General features: G+C 35.3%; 1 protein-coding gene across 1 annotated transcript in view; it reads left to right on the forward strand.

Annotated features, from left to right (window-relative positions):
* LOC133206146 (probable ATP-dependent RNA helicase DHX37) overlaps nucleotides 1-18701 on the forward strand; it is a 725850-nt gene that overhangs the window by 481514 nt on the left and 225635 nt on the right. Inside the window, exon 16 of the mRNA XM_061342078.1 lies at nucleotides 14976-15072. Coding sequence (XP_061198062.1) covers nucleotides 14976-15072 — 97 coding nt within the window. The remainder of the gene's footprint in view (nucleotides 1-14975; nucleotides 15073-18701) is intronic.

The following is an 18701-nucleotide window of genomic DNA, read 5'->3' on the forward strand; positions in this document are numbered from 1 at the left end:
GGTTCGCCATTTTGGAAGGCAATGTCTAGCATCAGCTCAACTTTTTAACTGTTTATTACTGTTTAACTAGATTTATCAGTGATAATTTTATCATGATAGTAAAGTGCATTATTTACTTGACACTTGGTAAGTTAAAATTTGGTGTTCATTTTGCTGTATTATGTCTTCTAAAGATCACTCAGAAAACCCTGCATTGCCGTGGGTAAAGAGGACAAAGACAAACAGATTCTTCCGACGCCTCTTCAGAGCGAGAAACATGATGTCAAACTAAAAAGCAGCAACCTTTTTCTCAAAGCCGAGAAAGTTCAGGTGTGCAAGTCAAACGTAGGAAAATAGGTCAGTCAGGCCAGGGCTCGACTGAAATTCCTCCATAGAGGTTTATGGGCCAACAACACCGTGCACCATTTATTCCGGTGCTACTTCGGCACCATTAGACACCTCCTGAATATTTTTACCAACCATATCCCTATCCCATGTAACATATGTGGTTTAATTTGCAACAATTCAGGGCCTGGAAATTGGTTAGCTTCAACTCTGCACCAAAACATGGCAGCGCCTTCTATTGTTTCAGGGCAATCTTTACGCAAGTCTTCAGATAGTAACTCAGAGCCAGACTACATTTTTATTTTGCCCCAGTTGATGATTATAAGACCAAGAATCTAAAAGTTTTAAAAAGGCTGAAAAGAGGCCCAAACCCCCTTCATTATTGTTTGTAACTTCGAGTTCAGCCTCAGGAGAGGAGATGGACACGAAATCATCCCCATCTACAGTACACTAGTTAGAGACCAATGGTCAGAATTTTCATTCTCTTCCTTACAGTAAGGGAGATCTAGTGTCTTCCTTGTACAGGACCAAAAAAAGTCAGCTACAGGAATCTCTCCTGTACAAAGCTTTTGGTGACATGGCTGTCATCCAGGGCGTTTAAAATGAATCTGCCCCTAAGTTGTGCTTTGACCCTTCTCAAAGAATGTCATTACAATCTTCTTTGTGTGCTATAGAGCCCATGAAGTTGAAGGCTCAGCCTAAGTTTAGGGTAAGTAAGCTACCTTGAATGAAGCTTTTGAAGTATCTCAGGATGCATTAGATCATATGGGCAGAGGTTGCACTTTGCAGCATCATGCCAGGACAGTTAATATTGTAAAGGATACAAAGCTTGGCTCAACTCCTTTTGAGTCTGAGCTTTAAGCTATGCCCCTAAATTCTAACTGGCTGTTTGGGGAGGGGATTCAGGAGGTGGTAGATAAAGTTAGAACACAGAAGAGTGCTCAAACTTACTTGTCTATGAACGCTTTCAGTTTCACACCAAAGAAAGGTCCTTTTAGCAAGATGAGCCAGAATAATACTTACAGCAATCAGCAACAGGCGAGTGCTATTGGCCACAATAGACAACAGTTTAGAGGGGGTTCCAGTAATTTTAAGTCCTGTAAACCCTATATGAATAAAGGAAAGAATCAATTCAGATACAGTTCAAGTTCAGGTAATGGAAACAAGCAGCAATCTGGTGAACGTTTTAATTCACCATAGCAGGCAGTAGATCAACCCTTTTGAACCTAGGGCCTTGAGGGAGGCAGAACTGACACCCCAAGTGGGAGGTTGATTAAACCTTTTTTTTACATGAATGGCACAAAATAACTTCAGACCATTGGGATTTAGAGGTAATTTAAAAGGGGTATGCTTTAGAATTCACTCAAGTTCCTCCTTTCAACTGAGGGGAAAATGTTCCCGTTCCAAAGGATTTAAAAGCCAAAAGAAAAGAATGTAATAAATCCTGCTCCCGTAAGTCAAAGAAGTCAAGCTTTTTACATCTCCTTTTTGGTTGTCCCCAAGAAAACGGAAGGATATTGCCCTATTCTGAATTAAAGGCCACTGAACAAGTTGGTAGTGTGCAAGGGTTTCAAACTTGATTCCATTCACACTATAAGATGCTTCTTCAGCCAGGGGACTTCACAACTTCCCTGGATTTGAAGGATGCTTACAATCACATTCCAGTAAGAGAATCTCACCAGAAATATCTCCACTTCAAATTCTTAGGGAAACATTTTCAGTTCAGGGCTCTCCCATTTGGTCTGTCACTGGTCCAGGGTACTTGGAGCCCAGAGGAGATGAAAATGCATATATATGTGCTAGTTATTATCAGCAATTAATTACAAATTGCCAATGCACTGCTCTTGGCAGACAGATCCCCAAGTATGGGCAATGGACAGCTTGTCAATATCATGGGAAGGGATGCTTTCCCTCGATAGTCCTGATTCCTAGAATTCTAGACTATGTGTCAAAGTTCAATTGCAGAGTACTATTAGTTGCTCCAAGGTGGTCACGCAGACCATGATTCACTTGGATTTTCAGCTTGTTACATGACATGTCATCATTGATTCAACTACAACTGGAACTGCTGAGGATAGCAGGAAAGACATTTTTCACCCAGATCCAGAAGTTTTAGCTCACCTGAGCCAAAGGCTCAAGTGAGCTTTTCTGATCAAAATTTGTCCGTTGTCTGTCGTCATTGTCGTTGGCGTTGTCGTAAACTTTTCACAATTTCATCTTCTTCTCCAGAACCACTGGGCCAATTTCAACCAAACTTGGCACAGAGTATCCTTGGATGAAGGGGATTCAAGTTTGTTCAAATGAAGGGCCACGCCTTCTTCCAAGGGGAGATAATTGCGAATTCATGAAAAATTTATGGCATCTTTCAAAAATCTTCTTCTCAAGAACCACTGTGTTAGAAAGTTTGAAACTTATGTGGAAGCATCCTCAGGTAGTGTAGATTCAAGTTTGTTCAAATCATGACCCCCAGGGGTAGGGTGGAGCCACAGTAGGCTATCAAAGTTTTACATAGGAATACATAGGGAAAATCTTTAAAAATCTTCTTCTCAAGAACAGCAGTCTTGATTGGTTATATTTATATGGAAGCATCCTCAGATAGTGTTGATTCAATTTTGTTCAAATCATGACCCCTGGGGGTAGGGTGGGGCCACATTGGGCGATCAAAGTTTTACATAGGAAAACATAGAGAAAATCTTTAAAAATCTTCTTCTCAAAAACAACAAAGTCTTGATTGGTCATATTTATATGGAAGCATCTTCAGATAGTGTTGATTCAATTTTGTTCAAATCATGACCCCCGGGTGTAGGGTGGGGCCACATTGGGCAAAGTTTTACATAGGAAAACATGGGAAAATATTTAAGAACCTTCTTCTCAAGAACAACTAAGCCAAGATTGGTCATATTTATGTGGAAGCATCCTCAGGTAGTGTTGATTCAATTTTGTTCAAATCATGACCCCTGGGGTAGGGTTGGGCCACAGTGTGCGATTAAAGTTTTACATAGGAATATTTAGGGAAAATCTTTAAAAATCTTCTTCTCAAGAACAGCAAAGTCTTGATTGGTCATATTTATATGGAAGCATCCTAAGATAGTGTTGATTCAAGTTTCTTCAAATCATGACCCCTGGGGGTAGGTAGGGCCACAATGAAAGTTTAAACTTGAATAGGGAAAAATCACAGTTAGTCAAAAAAAATGTGTAAGCATCCTTAGTTAGTGTAGATTCAATTTTGTTGAAATCATGCCCCCTAGCCTCCTCCCTTTTAGGGGTAGATCAGGACCACTTATGCATTTAAGCATTGCAATACTAAACTGATTTTTGCTTTTTTCGCAGCCACAGTGCTCAGGTGAGCGAAGTGGCCCCTGGGCCTCTTCTTGAGGTTAGTAATCTGGCCAATTTCAGGTGTAGAAGCAGACTAACAGGGAATTTCAGTTGCAGCTAGCAAACTTATGCTGGCAGCCTGGAGAAGAGGTACTCTGAATGTCTACTCCTCTCAGTACAGAATTTTCAGAAGCTGGTGTTTGGAAGTGGAAATTATCCCTTACTGTATCTTTAAATGAGGTCTTGAATTTTGGGGGTTTTCTTTATGAATCTGGGAAACAGTATAGAACAATATGTGTCTATCGGTCTATGTTGTCAAATGTTTTGTCACCAGTTGATGGGAAGAATATTGAAGAACATCATAGTGTTTTATAACTATTGAGGGGGCCCGGGTGTTTAACACTAGACCTCCTAAGAAACAGAAGCACGTGTGGGGAAGTAGGGGGATCTAGAGGGAGCATTTTTTCTCTGTGGTTGAGTCAAGGTACTAGACAGGGAAAATCCATAGTTTATTTAGAGGTAAGTATCACATGTTCACTCATACAACCTAGATTTACAAGAGAAACCTTTCGTTTTCTCTAGTGGTGTTAAATCTCTTTTTGTCCATGATCCTAACAATCTTTTTATAGAGGTAAGTTTTGTTTGAAAATTGCTTGAAATCATATCCTCAAGGTTTTATTGAAAGTTATTCTATGAAGTTTAAAAGTATCTTTTCCCAAACCAATTTCTCCCAAAGTAATTTCTAAATCTGTACACAAAGTTTCTGCTGAACCTGTTTTACTTTGTAACCATACTGCCTGTGATCTGGATATATTAAGTTTCAATCCCAAACACTACCAACTTATCTATAACACTCATTTGATTCTTTTGGAGAAGATTCACTTCCATTTAGTAGTAAATATGTATCATCTTCTTATTGCCCTAATTTGTTTTCTTTCCCCTTGATAATAATACCTTTGATATTTACATTTTCCTTGAATGAAAATGCTAGGAATTCAACTGTGATAAAGAGATATTTAGCTAAAGGATCTTCTCCTTGTCTGCAACCCCTCTAAGATTTAAAAAAAATCTGATAAATGGCCATTATTATGTTCCCTAAACAAAGTTTGGGAACATATTTGTGTCACCGGAATGAAGTCGTGGAGACATATTGCTATTTTTTGACCAATAATGCTGTCTGCACAATTCTCAAAGATGGCTTGGTCAATCTTAATGAAACTCCAATGTCGTAATGAACATCAACTAAACATGTGCAATCTTTATTCAAAGTTTTCAAAATGGCCATTGTTGCTATGGAAACTGACAAGAAGTGGCATTTTTAGCTCACCTGAGCCAAAGGCTCAAGTGAGCTTTTCTGATCAAAATTTGTCCGTTGTCTGTCGTTGTCGTCGTCAGTGTCATCGGCGTCGTTGTAAACTTTTCACAATTTCATCTTCTTCTCCAGAACTACTGGGCCAATTTCAACCAAACTTGCCACAAAGTATCCTTTGGTGAGGGGGATTCAAGTTTTTTTCAAATGAAGGGCCACGCCCTCTTTCAAGGGGAGATAATAAAGAATTAGTGAAAAATTAATAGCATCTTTTAAAAATCTTCTTCTCAAGAACCACAGGGCCAAGAAAGATGAAACTCATGTGGAAGCATCCTCAGGTAGTGTAGATTCAAGTTTGTTCAAATCATGACCCCCAGGGGTAGGGCGGGGCCACAATGGAGGATCAAAGTTTTACATAGAAATATAAAGGAAAAATCTTTAAAAATCTTCTTCTCAAGAACAGCAAAGCGGGGCCACAATGAATTATCAAAGTTATACATAGAAGTATATAGGAAAAACCTTTAAAAATCTTCTTCTCAGGAACAGCAAAGCCATGATGAGTCATATTTATATGGAAGCATCCTCAGGTAGTGTAGATTCTATTTTGATCAAATCATGAACCCTGGGGGTAGGGTGGGGCCACAATAGAGGATCAAAGTCAAAGAAATATATAGGAAAATATCTTCTTCTGAAGTACTGCAAAGCCTTGATTAGTCATTTTGATATGGAAGCATCCTCAGGTATGTAGATTCAAATTTGTTAACATGATGACCCCCGGGGATAGGGACGGGCCACAATGCAGCAAAAATTTTACATAAGAACATGTAGGAAAAATATTTCTTCCCAAGTACTGCAAAGCCATGATTAGTCATTTTGATATGGAAGCATCTTCAGGAAGTGTAGATTCAAGTTTGTTCAAATGATGACCCCTGGGATAGGGAGGAGCCACAATTGGGGATCAAATATTTACAAAGGAATATATGGGAATTTTTTTTAAAAATCTTCTCAAGTACAACAAAGCCATGTTATATTGACATGGAAGCATCATCAGGTAGTTTAAAATTCAAGCCCCCCCCCCCCCCCCCCAGTAATCTTTTCAAAACTGAACTGACTTGTGGTTTTGCCAAGCCAATGTGCTCAGGTGAGCGATGTTGCCCATGGGCCTCTTGTTTTAATTTCATCTTTCTATGTTGCTTTTAATCCAATCTTTTTGAAACTTTAAAGAAGTGTTCCTTGAGTCCTGTCAAAAAACATTGGGCAAAAAAAATTGGAAAAGAATGCACAGAAAACATGATTAAGAAAAGTTGATGTCACATGACCAGTTTTGTGACTTAAATTGCCAGTGATTTTGTCCTGCAAGTTTCTAGAAAATGGCCAGCACAAACTTAGTGAAACTTTATAAAAATGATAATCACCAACTGTAGTTGTGCTAAAATCCTTAAAAAATTTTGCCATGGCAACAGACGAAAAGTAAAATTTTTTCAATTTCATTTTTTTAAGCAATTTTTCATAAAATCTGTTTTGTACTTCAAAAAGTTGTTAGTTGCATCCTTTCAAAGTGATTCCTGCCAAAAAAAAATGAACAGAAGGGACAAAAAGAATGAATAATTTTTAACTCACCTGAGCTGAAAGCTCAAGTGAGCTTTTCTGATCTCCTTTTGTCCATTGTCCGTCTGTCTGTCTGTTCGTCCATCTGTAAACTTTTCGCATTTTCAACTTCGTCTCAAGAACCACTGAGCCAATTTTAACCAAAGTTAGTACAGAGCATTCTTGGGTGAAGGGGAGTTTAAATTGTTAAAATGAAGGGCCAGCCCTCCTTATAAGGGGAGATAATCAAGAAAAGACAAAAATAGGCAGGGGTCATTAAAAATCTTCTTCTCCAGAACCACAGGGCCAGAAAAGCTGAAACTTATGTAGAAGCATCCTTGGATAGTGTTGATTCTAAATTGTTCAAATCATAGCCCCCAGGGATAGGGCCGGGCCACAATAGGGATTCAAAGTTTTACATTGAAATATATAGGTAAAATATTTGAAAATCTTCTTCTCAAGAACCACTGGGCCAGAAAAGCTGAAACTTACGTGGAAGCATCCTTGGGTAGTGTAGATTCTAAATTGTTCAAATCATGGCCCCCAGGGGTAGGGCGGGGCCGCAATAAGTATTAAAAGGGGGGTTTCATGAAGAACAGCAGGGCCAAAGTAACTCAGGTGAGCATTGTGGCCCATGGGCCTCTTGTTAAAAAGCTGTCGTCGAGTTGTCTATTTTGCAATGTTTCCACACATGGTTTTATCCATGAATGTTCTCTTAGAAGGCTTTGGCAATCTTATTGAATCCTTCCACAGAAATAATAATCACTATTCGTAGTTGTGCAAATATCATTTAAAATTTTCAACAACGTTGTCATTAGAATAGAAAAATAATTAAGAAATGTTGCTGCCATGTCTCCATTGTATGCTCTCATAAGTTTCATTTTACAAATTACTTTTCCACTCTTATTAGAACATATTTTTGTTATGTGGCGATGTCTATTTACAAACTGAAAAATTTGTATTTGCAGTTTTTTTAAATGAATGGCCAAAAAACATTTTATATACATTTATGTTTCATCTTTTTAAAGCTGTAAATTATTCAATTTCATTGTCTTACTAATATTTCTTTTTTCCGTAATATCCCTAAGGTTAGTAAATACCGTCTATAAACCTTCAAGTTGCTATTGAATAAAAACGGTTGTAGGTGGTATATATCTTTTATTTCCCTCTTTTCAAAGGAAGAAAAACAATGCGCATTTACTCAAAAACATTTGATGATATTCATAGGATTTGTCAGGCCATACATTAGCAGTCTCTATAATATGTGAAAGATAACCATCTAGCTCATTAGACCTGTTAGGAAAGGCAGAACACATGATTTTTTTTGTACCTTCCAAAGGCAACGATAAACTCATCTAAAGATAGACTGCATGTAAGACGTTCATCGTTTTCTTCAATTTTCTTGTGCGAAGGAGTGGTATAACTCGGGATCAGGAGAATGTTTAAATTAACATCCTTACCTGCCAGAATATCGGGCGACATCATATCCACGTCAGAAATGTTAACAGCTGGAGTCCCGGTGTTTGTTGTAGAAGTCATAGCAGTTTGAAGACTATACTTTGCTTCGTTAATTTTGTTCGATTGAGTTAATGAGCTAATTGCTTGCTGACATAACTGCAAAGTACTGAGGATGACCGATTATGACATCGCTGCTGTTGTAGGAAGTGTAGAGCTGGGCAGAAGTGGATTAGAAGCTAAAACTCTGCCGCTTGGCACTCCTGGTTCCGGATAAACCTCAACGTTCGCAGCGCGCGTGCCCCCAATAATGGAACTAACTGCAGAAACAGGTGTAACAAATGGCAAAGAATTATGAACTGATTGAAAGTTATCGCGATTATCACCACCTTGAATACTATCAGTAATGTTCGCTGGCTGAATCTCCTGTTCGTCTGATTGTTGACCCTGTACAGACTGGACATTAGCTAAATAAATTCTTTTGAGTACACTGTGACTTAAATGCATATTAATGTTTATTCCAATCTCTGAAAGTTTTTTCTTCAATCCTGTGACTGTCCAATTATTAGGGTTATCGTTATTAGACATGGTTAAGTTTGTTTGTTTCCGAGTTCGACGAACCGTAGACATAACTTCCAGGTCAAACGTTAAAGTTGAGCAAATCACAAAATAACTCATGAATGCGTAAAAACTTAAAAAGACGAAACAAAAAGACGAAACTGATGTTACTGAAACTGAAAAATCATGATCTAGCAGTAATTCCCTTTGTAAATGGAACGATGGTAATTGATAGAAAATTGAAAAAATTTCCACAATGGCTACTGACACTAAGATGGTGAAACTGAAAATGAGGCTAAGTTATAAATAAACAACAGATAGGCCCTGATAGGGTATATCTCGATGATAACACAGAATATCCATATTGACATAGTTTAAAGACCGAAGATTATAATGACAGATTTACATGTATATAAACTAAGATTATAGCAATAATCTTAAAATAAGTTTGCTTCATCCATGTTTTGACATGAACCTGGCACGTCTCTGCAAGCTCTACTTTAACTTCCCATAACTTTGGTTCTACCAAAGCTAGCAAGCATAACTTGTTTTGTTTGTGTGTGAAGGGGGAGGGCTTTTTCTATGAATACTCACTTCTTTAAGCATTGAAGAATCTTATAGCTTATGGTTTAGTTTAGGGTGACATATGCTATTGCTTGCAATAGCAGACCTTCTAGTGTTTTTACTATGTTTCTTATTATGTTGCCCCGAATGAAGTTGGGCGACATATTGCTATTGTATGCACAAAAACTTTGTCTGGAGATGTTCTCCTAGATGTCTGGGACAATCTTGCTAAAACTTTCTACAAACGACGATCTCTGGCTGTACTTGTGCAGTGAAGACTTTCAGTCTCAAAATGGCTACCATTGCCATTGTTAAGTGAAGGATTTTGTCCGGAAGTGTTCTTGCTGATTCTTTGAACAATCGTCATGAAACTTTACAGAATTGATAATCAATAATTGTAGATGGGTGAATTAAAAAAAAAAAGACCAAATGCATATTTATCAACCCACACTAAAAATACATGCAATGAAAATAGATTTCTATGTCTCTGCATATGTCTTTAGATAGTGTCTAAATACCTGCCAAATATCTCAATGATATCTCAATTAACAAAAAAGCTATGCCCAAAAATGATGCTAAAATTGTCAGGAGTGCAACACCTTTTTGTGACATTTTGAAATTTCAATATTTTTTGGAGGTCTGTGAAATAAATAATAATGGTTTATGTTGAAAATAAAGGCTTTCCTGATAATAATCAAAGTATGGGGGAAATATTAATAGATGATGCAAACCAAAATACACTTGTAGAGAATAAAAACTGAGAATCTATCTCTATATCAAGCTACATCCCCCCCCCCCCCCTCCCCCGCCCATAACCATACTAAAATTAAAAAAAAAAAAGAAATTGTCAGACCTGATTTTTTTTTATAAACTCCTGTTGAGAAGTATATTTTTGATAAGTACTTATATAGCATTACTCAAAATCACAAAGAAAATTGGAGTCAGTGTGCATCCTATAGAGCAACGGTAAAATGAACTTGACACCCGTCTCATAATTTTAATTCTCCTCTTTATCTTAACATGGAGAGTCTCCAAATTATAGTTATTATATAACACCTTAATTACAAAACTGAATCAGAGAATTATGATTGCTGAATAAACATAATTATATCTGCACATTTATAATTATACATTTAATTATGGTATAAGCCTATTTCAACAATTTAAACACGAAAACTTTTTTAGTAACTTTAGAACATTTTTTTAATAAAATCAATATTAACCTTATGTATAAATATTTATCTTAAAACATCGTAATATATCATTATCTATATAGACACTGTAGATTAAATTCGGCGCGAAACGTCTCGGCGCGAAAGGTCTTTAGGGGCGAATGGTCTCGGCGCGAACCGTCAATAGGGGCGAAACGTCCCGTTACCTGTGTTTTCACGGGTAAATCATGTTATTTCTTTGAGTAGTATAACATGTACTCGTCTATTTTTAGCCTGCAGGTGGCCACCTGTGCTGTTGGCGATAGTTGTAAACACTTGGTTGTAAACACGCTGTAAAATTTTCAACACAAAAGAAAGTCTGAAACTCTGAAACTCCAAAATTTACCGCGTGTTTACAAGTATCATGTACAGCACAGGTGTCCCCTTAGATGTATCTATCTCTTTCCAAATGACAATTTCACACCTAGTTAAAACATGTTTTAAAAATGAAATTGTTTAGTTAACAAATTTAAACTACTGAAGTTTTCTGTTCTAAAAAGCAATTAAATGTAAATAGTATAAAAGCAACCTTTATAGCAGTGGTCTTAATTAATAAAATCTGAGAAAAAATATTAATTCCAACAGACTTATTGCAAGGACATTCTGTAAATTTTCCTAAGTTCAAAGAAATACAAATTTCAGTAAAAGAAAACACTAAGTCCAAAATAAATATAAAAAAAATACTGACTGTATAGTATTTTTTGAAAAATTATTAAGTCCAAATTTAATACAAAAATAATACAGACTAACTGTATGTAATTTTCTGTAAAATTACTAAGTTCAATTTTAATACAGAAAAAATACACTTGAAAAAAAACTAAGTCCACAAAAATACAAAAATGATATACTGAAAATAATCTAAGTCCCAAAAAATACAAAAATAATACCCTGTAAAAAATCAAAGTCAGATTTTAATACAAAAATAATCTACCTATTTGTTGGTGATACAAAAATAATATATTTTTTCTGTATTAATTTTAAACAATACAAAAATGATTGTATTAAAAATATATTAAAAATATACTTTTATGTATTATTTTTTGATATGGGATATACAAGAGAAGATACTCAATCAAGGTCTAAATTTAATGATTTATACCCGTTTTACCATTTTGAAGCATAAATTAAAAACTATAATTTCTTGTGATTATGTATTTTAGAAAGTCTTTTAAGGTGTAATAATATTTTCTTTTTTCAAAAGAAATTTTACTAATAAAAATTCTGAAACTTTTTAATACAATTGTCTATTCTATTGTCACTTCAGGATTTTAAACTAGAATGCATGTGCAATATGATGATATAAGTGAAAAATATAAGTACAGTCAAACCTGTATTAAGAGACCTTCCAACGGAGAAAGGAAAAAAGGTCACATATGATAGGTGGTCTATTAATACAGGTTGCTTATTTTCAGCAGTGTTCAAATATACAATACTGAAAATATAACACATATGTGGAATGTATTTTATAGATACTGCTCAACTCTAAATGCTTTTATATTATAGGTACAGTTGTCCTGTTCAGTAATAAAATTTGCTTGATCTGCACATGAGTAATTTGATTATTGTAGTTTTAATGTAGTTTTGTCCTCGAGTGTTCTTGTAGATCTTCATAAAACTTTACAGAAAAAAAAAATTACCAACCCTATTTTTGCATCCAATATTTTATTTTTTCAAGTGCAAAAAATATGAAGGCATCCTACCAACCCAACATTTCTTAAACTTATTAGAACCCAAAACACTCTTAATGAAGCATTTGGTCAATTGCTTATATGTCGCAACTAATTAAGAGTGTTTTGGCGGTATTAATAGCACATGTCGACTTTCATATTTGTAATAAGGCCCACCTCATCAGGGGTTCAACTTATGCATAAATCAATCAATCTCTTTAAAAATATCCAAGTATGAAACAGATGTGTCAGATTCTGTGGTATCTTTAATTTCAAGATCGCTAGAATATATTGTGTCAACATACGAATGGAAATAACTATTGTTAATTGATAATATGTCGTCATATCTAAGTTGAAGGCCACAGCAAGTGTTTTCTTTTTCTCATGTGTAAGATTTTGAATATTGCTTTATATGAATACAAAAATAAGTCTGCTAATAACAGGATGACCATGGGAATTCCAACAGATTGTTGGAAGACCTGGTCTCCAAAATCCACAAAGATATTGTCAATCAGAAACTCAAGCATCTTTTTTATGTCAACTTTAGAGTACTTGTGTGTACAGTCAATGTTTTTTAACAAAATAATTTTGCAAATGACCAATGACAAGAAAAGTAAATTTACAAGTTCCATTTTTATTGACAACTTGACGATTGGTGAAAGGGCAAACCCAGCTATGCAAGATATACAGAGGCATCAGAATCATGTGGCACACTAGAGGTCCAAATGAAGCAAAACAGTGAGGTGTGCTATTCTGCCAAGTGGTAGTATGCTGTATGTTCTGATGGAGAGCTCAACAACTTGGTTTGTTGTGTTTGAGGTGTCAGACAATACTGCGCTAATCAGAAGTTGACCTGAGAACTGTATGTTCTGATGGAGAGCTCAACAACTTGGTTTGTTGTGTTTGAGGTGTCAAACAATACTGCGATAATCAGAAGTTGACCTGAGAAAGAGGTCTGGTCTTGTCGATGGAGAGCCAGCTGGCCTACTCCGTGACTTGTTGAGTATGAGAAGTTTGAGGTGTCAAACTGATATGCTCAGGGGTCTTGTGTTCACATTAGCATTAGCAAAGTAAATGACCTGACCGCTGGAAGAGTATGGAGTCCGTTTCCTGCAAATTTGGGGTAAATTTTTTGGCATATTGAGGTACAATATGTAAAATTGCCTAAATGAGAGTTAGATATGAAATATTGCCTTATTGCATACCTGCATCTTTCATACTAGGTATGCCTAAAGAGATATTGATAAAAAGAAGTAACGGTGAGAGGAGGGGAGGAAGGGGATAAATGTTCACAGATCCAAAGATGCTAAAACAATAGAAAACTATTTATAGTAACCAATCAAAAGACAGAACCTATGGTTTGATTATCATAAGAGAATATGATTTGTTGGGCCATGTTTCTTTCTCTGCATTTGTCAGGCTCCTCAAAGGTGATAAAGTCATCCAAGAGGTGTAAGATATATTGATGCTGTAATTGTGGGTAGCTATCCAGCAAATAGCTTGGGAGAGGCAATAGAAGATTCTGAGACTAGATCTACAGCTGAAAGCAAGTTTGGTATAGAAATAATATAGGCCTTTCCAATTTAGACAGAATAAGTGCCACTGAGATGGGGAAATGGGTATTAACTTGAAGGCATCAGATATGTCTGTTTTGCCGTTGTAGTTCCGGATCTGAGTTTTTGGATAGTTTTTATGGCATCATCAGTGGTAACCTATGATAACAAGCATTTTTTTTGTTGATTAGTGAATTGATACTGGGATGTAAAGCATCTGAATGTGGTGCAGATAGGTCCGCTGTCAAATGTGCTTCATTTGAATTTTTTTTTAAACTAACTCCAATGGGACTAACTATGTATTTTGGAGGGGGGGGGGGTGTTACATCAGGTGGTCCTTGTAGATAATCCTTTTCCACATCTTTGCTGAAAAGATCATCCACAATTTGGGCATTTGAAGAAGCGGAATGGAGGTTCTGGCATTCTTTACTTGGCATGTCCGTGTTATTGATCATGGTATCAAAACCGTAGTGCAGGCCATTACAAAGATATTCAACAAAAGTAAGATCTGGATGCAGTCTTATTTTTAATTTCTAGCTGATCAATATCAACTGGAGTGGAAGCAGAAAGTGGGAGGGCATCTGGTTTTTTGTTGTCTAGTCATTTGCTTTTTTTCATGCTTTCCTCGCACAAATGGCCTTGGTGATCACTTGCCTTGCAGATGTTGCATACATGAGAATTATTCCAGCTGCATTTTCCTGCATTAAAGTTGTTGCAGATTTCCAGGCCATTGTGAAGTTTACGTGGTCTACCATACTTGTCTTCCTTCTTTGACAGAAGATAAGGAGTTTTTCGACAAATATCAAAATTTCATAATATTTCGTGAGGGACCAAAAAACGGCCTTATCGAAAAATCCCCCTTTCGTAATTAAACCCTAAAAATCAATATGTAATTTTAGTGAGAAGTTAATTTAGCGATTTTACAATACATGTATATTGCAAGATAGCCTTACATCCTTTGTGCTGAATGAATTATTAGCAAATATTGTTTTGTTTTGATTTGTTTGGAGTTTTTTTTTTATTGGAATTGAAACCATGGTAAATTCTTCAACTTTTCAGTCATGTGTACAATAAAGAGGAAGAAGAGAAGCAATATTTTTGTGATGGGTTATACAAAGATTTTTCTTACTTTTATTTTTCTCCATTAAATTAGATTTTTTAGGTTCTGAAACCTGTAATTTTCTGAAACCTAATATCTTCAAGAACTGAACAAAACTTGCCTGTGTCATGCAAAAATTCTACTGTTGTCTATTTTCCTGTTTGTCCATCACAGTGTCACTTTAAATTAAGATATAATTAATGTACAGGATATGCATTGAAATAGAACAATGATTTGTGGAAGTTTTAATTTTTTTTAAGGTCATAATATTAACTTTTTTGATAATTTTTATCTACAATCTAATTGTTTTGAAGTCTTGCCTTTTGACAGATTGTATTCTTCAGCTGTGTTTAATGAAGACTTTGTGATGTTTTCCCCTGCTGAAATAACAAGGAGACCAGTGGATGATTTAATTTTGCAGATGAAGGTAAGCATTTCATAATTATGTTCCCCAAAAGAAGTCCTTATAGTGATTGTAGTGTTTATTATTAAACATTTTCAGAATCCGATACACTTGACACCGTACTACGGACTGCGGACTATGAACAAAAGACTGCTTTCGGGGAACATATAGAAATACATAAGCTTAAAGCAGTCTTTCGTTCATATAGCATTATTTTTTTTCATGCATTTGACACAATTTAAACATGGAAAAAAATATTTAGAATCATCATAATTATAAGTGTAATTTGTGTAAATGAGTACTAATTAAAATGTATCTATATATATATATATCTTGATTATGCAAAAAGTTGTAGGTACACTGTATTGTACAAGTATCTGCAATACTTTGTTGTACATGTAATAAGTAATGTGAATAAATCAAAAATTGTGTAGTATACAGACAAGTCCTGTAACAATGTCTATCACAAGGGATAATTTCTTCCTCGGATGATGCCAAATACCTCTCAGAATTTTGTATTTCTTTAATTTACCGATCGAGTGTTCTATCAGGGACCTATACAGCGACACAAGTCTATTAAATTTCCGTCGTTTTCTTTGCTCTTGAGGATCCCTGTTTATTATTTGGTGATGGGAATAATTGGAGTTATAATTGGATACCTGTTAGGATATATTTTGTCCCCTAAAATAAAACAATCTACTGGGAAAGGGAACTCTTCTCTGATTTTATGAGATGTTAAAGAATATTGTTGAGCATCATTTTGATGACCAAGGAAGCCGCTTTCTATGTGGCGTATCAACCCTGAGTTGTCAATTATAACCTGTGCATGTAATGCATGATATTTCCTATGACCGGAATAATACAATCATTGTGGCTCAGTTCTTGGGCAATATATCTCAACTGAGGTACTGTCGATTGCACTGATTGCATATGGTAAGTTTGGCCACACAAACAGCATATACTGCCATTCATCAACAGAAGGCCATGTGATAAAGGATTTTGCCACAACATGGAATACATGCATTAACTGATTGATTTCATCATGAATTGTTGTTATGATCACATCAAAGAGTTGAGAAAAGAAATAGTACAATGGATAACATTTCAACCATATCATAAATAATAATGTATGGTTTCTTGGTGATAAACTATGTCCATTCATGTTTGCACCTAAAACATTAGTAATTTTTTTGCATTAGATCTAAAAATGTTTCAATACTTTCTCCTGTGATTTCAAAAAATCCATATGAGTAATCAGAGAACGTGCAAAAAAAATCTGTTCCTTGCCATACACCTGTTTCTCCATTACCTAACCGATGTCGCGCATCCACCAATGGATCTGGTGGGGGCTTTGTGATCAACATCAGTATCAATAGTAATTCTTTTATAAACAGAATATCGGAGGGACTTGAGGCAAAAGCTGGGATCGCTGCAGCCACAATATCTAAGTCCATGTTTCCCTGTAATAATAAATATCATACAGTATTTATATATATACTAAAGAGAAAAGGAGGGCAACTCTTCTTAGTTTTATGTTCTACATGGACTTAGGACCAAAGACTCAATACGATTTGTATTTTATTTATCTTGATTATAATTTTTTTTCCTGATATATTTAACATAAGATATAGCTATAATTTTTTTAATAATAAATTGACTTGCTAACAATTTAGTTTCTACAAATAAAAAAAACACACACACACACGCACACACACCCTCCCTAACACACCCTCCCTAATACACACTCACAAATTGTCGATTTTTTATATAGTCATGAAGACATTTAACTTTGACACTGTGGCTAGGAAAAAAGCAAAAATCGGTTCAGTATTGAAAAGCTTAAATGCATAAGTGGTCCCGACCTACCCCTAAAACAGGGGAAAGGGGGGGGGGGGGGTCATGATCTGAAAAAAATGAATCTAAACTAACTAAGGATACTTATTTCTTTGACTAACTGTGGCTTTTTTTTTTGTCTACAAGTTTGAACTTTCATTGTGACCCCACCCTATCCCCGGGGGTCATGATTTGACAAAATTGGAAGTACACAACCTAAAGATGCTTCCATATAAATATGACCAATTATGGCTTTGCTGTTCTTGAGAAGAAGATTTTTAAAGATTTGTCCTATATTTCATACCTGTTACAGGTGTTCATAAAAGCCTTATATTTACAAACATATTTACACACAAAGCCTTATATTTACAAAGTTCATGTCATTTAATTAAAAAAATAATGAGGTACCCTCTTTATCCCATTCCTGACTCATTCAGAGACTATTGTATTTTCATTTCGTCCCTATAAATTTAACTTTAAAAATATAAACTTAAACAATGTCATGCTATTTAGATGTTCATTTACACTGTGCTGCCCAGGTACTGCATTATATTTCATATTACAATTCCAAAGAAGAAAAAATGCCCCCTCCCCTCCCAAAGTTGCACTTGGAGTATAAAAAAAAAAACTGGTGAATGTACCGTGACTTATGATTATACATATACATTTGTCCTATAAAAAATATCTTTTTTGCTACAAAATATACACTTGTGCACTAACATGTTTCTATTTTATGAAAACAAAGATTTTAATTTAAGTATGTCCCAACAAAAGTTGAAGTTCCCTGTTGTAATTAGCACGACCATCATGTAATCAGTGTAGCAGAGCAGCAAAACAATTCCTTATTTACCCACTGTCCGAAGTTGTAACACAGTGTGTCCCAAGTAAAAACACCATTGTCCAAAGTTACAACCTCACTTCCTGGCACTGTTTTAACATGTTTACACGTCAGAGCTCCCACTGGAGTGAAAATATTTTTTGCCACTTTTCGCGATGAATCATATTCGTACATCTTGTCACGACAGGTGTATATGCTAAACATTCCACTAATAGCACTATTTCAATTTGTTTATATCACAGGCATTGTTTTAAAATTGTTAAATGTTATACACATGATTAATTTCACAAAAAAAAAACCCGATGGACCATGAAAATGAGTAGCAGAGGTTTCCCTGCATCAATCGGTGTATCACATGCCTATATTAAGTAGTAAATGCCAAGTATATCCGAAAACGCATATTGAAGTGTCCGAAATATCAACACTTTCCCCTATATGCCAGCTAGCACATTCAAGTAAATATATCATAAACAGTATACATTTATAGTGATGGCATGCAATTTTATCTCATATAGTTCAGAATAAGACTGTTACGAAGCATTCTATATTAATTCAGACAATTTTTATTCTCTAAATACACTTTACGATTTGAATTCCAAATATCCCAATTTCCAAGTTTCATTTTCGATAAAAAAATACTACATACACTAAAATGGAATTGAGCGATAGAAAATCATAATACTGTTTTAAAAGCCTTTAGAAATAAATTGAAATCTCCCACTTAAAAAAAGAAAAATTAATCTATAGATTAGATTTAGTTATTTTATTTGATAAAAAGTCGTTAAATTATTTACAACACAAGATACTCAATATACTCAAGCAGTAAATAAATTATTATGTGAAAAGGCAATTCTTGTGAAATATTCAAAAAGTTATTAAAATATTACGTGAAAAGGCAATTCAGTGTGAAATAATGTTCTGCTAGATGTTCCCTCTGAAAAAAGAATTATTACAGTGATAAAAAAATTGCACAGGTCTGTTG

This window comes from Saccostrea echinata, unplaced genomic scaffold, assembly GCF_033153115.1.
Source record: "Saccostrea echinata isolate AGI-Se365-2 ecotype Australia unplaced genomic scaffold, CSIRO_AGI_Sech_v1 ptg000054l, whole genome shotgun sequence".
Lineage (NCBI taxonomy): Eukaryota > Metazoa > Mollusca > Bivalvia > Ostreida > Ostreidae > Saccostrea > Saccostrea echinata.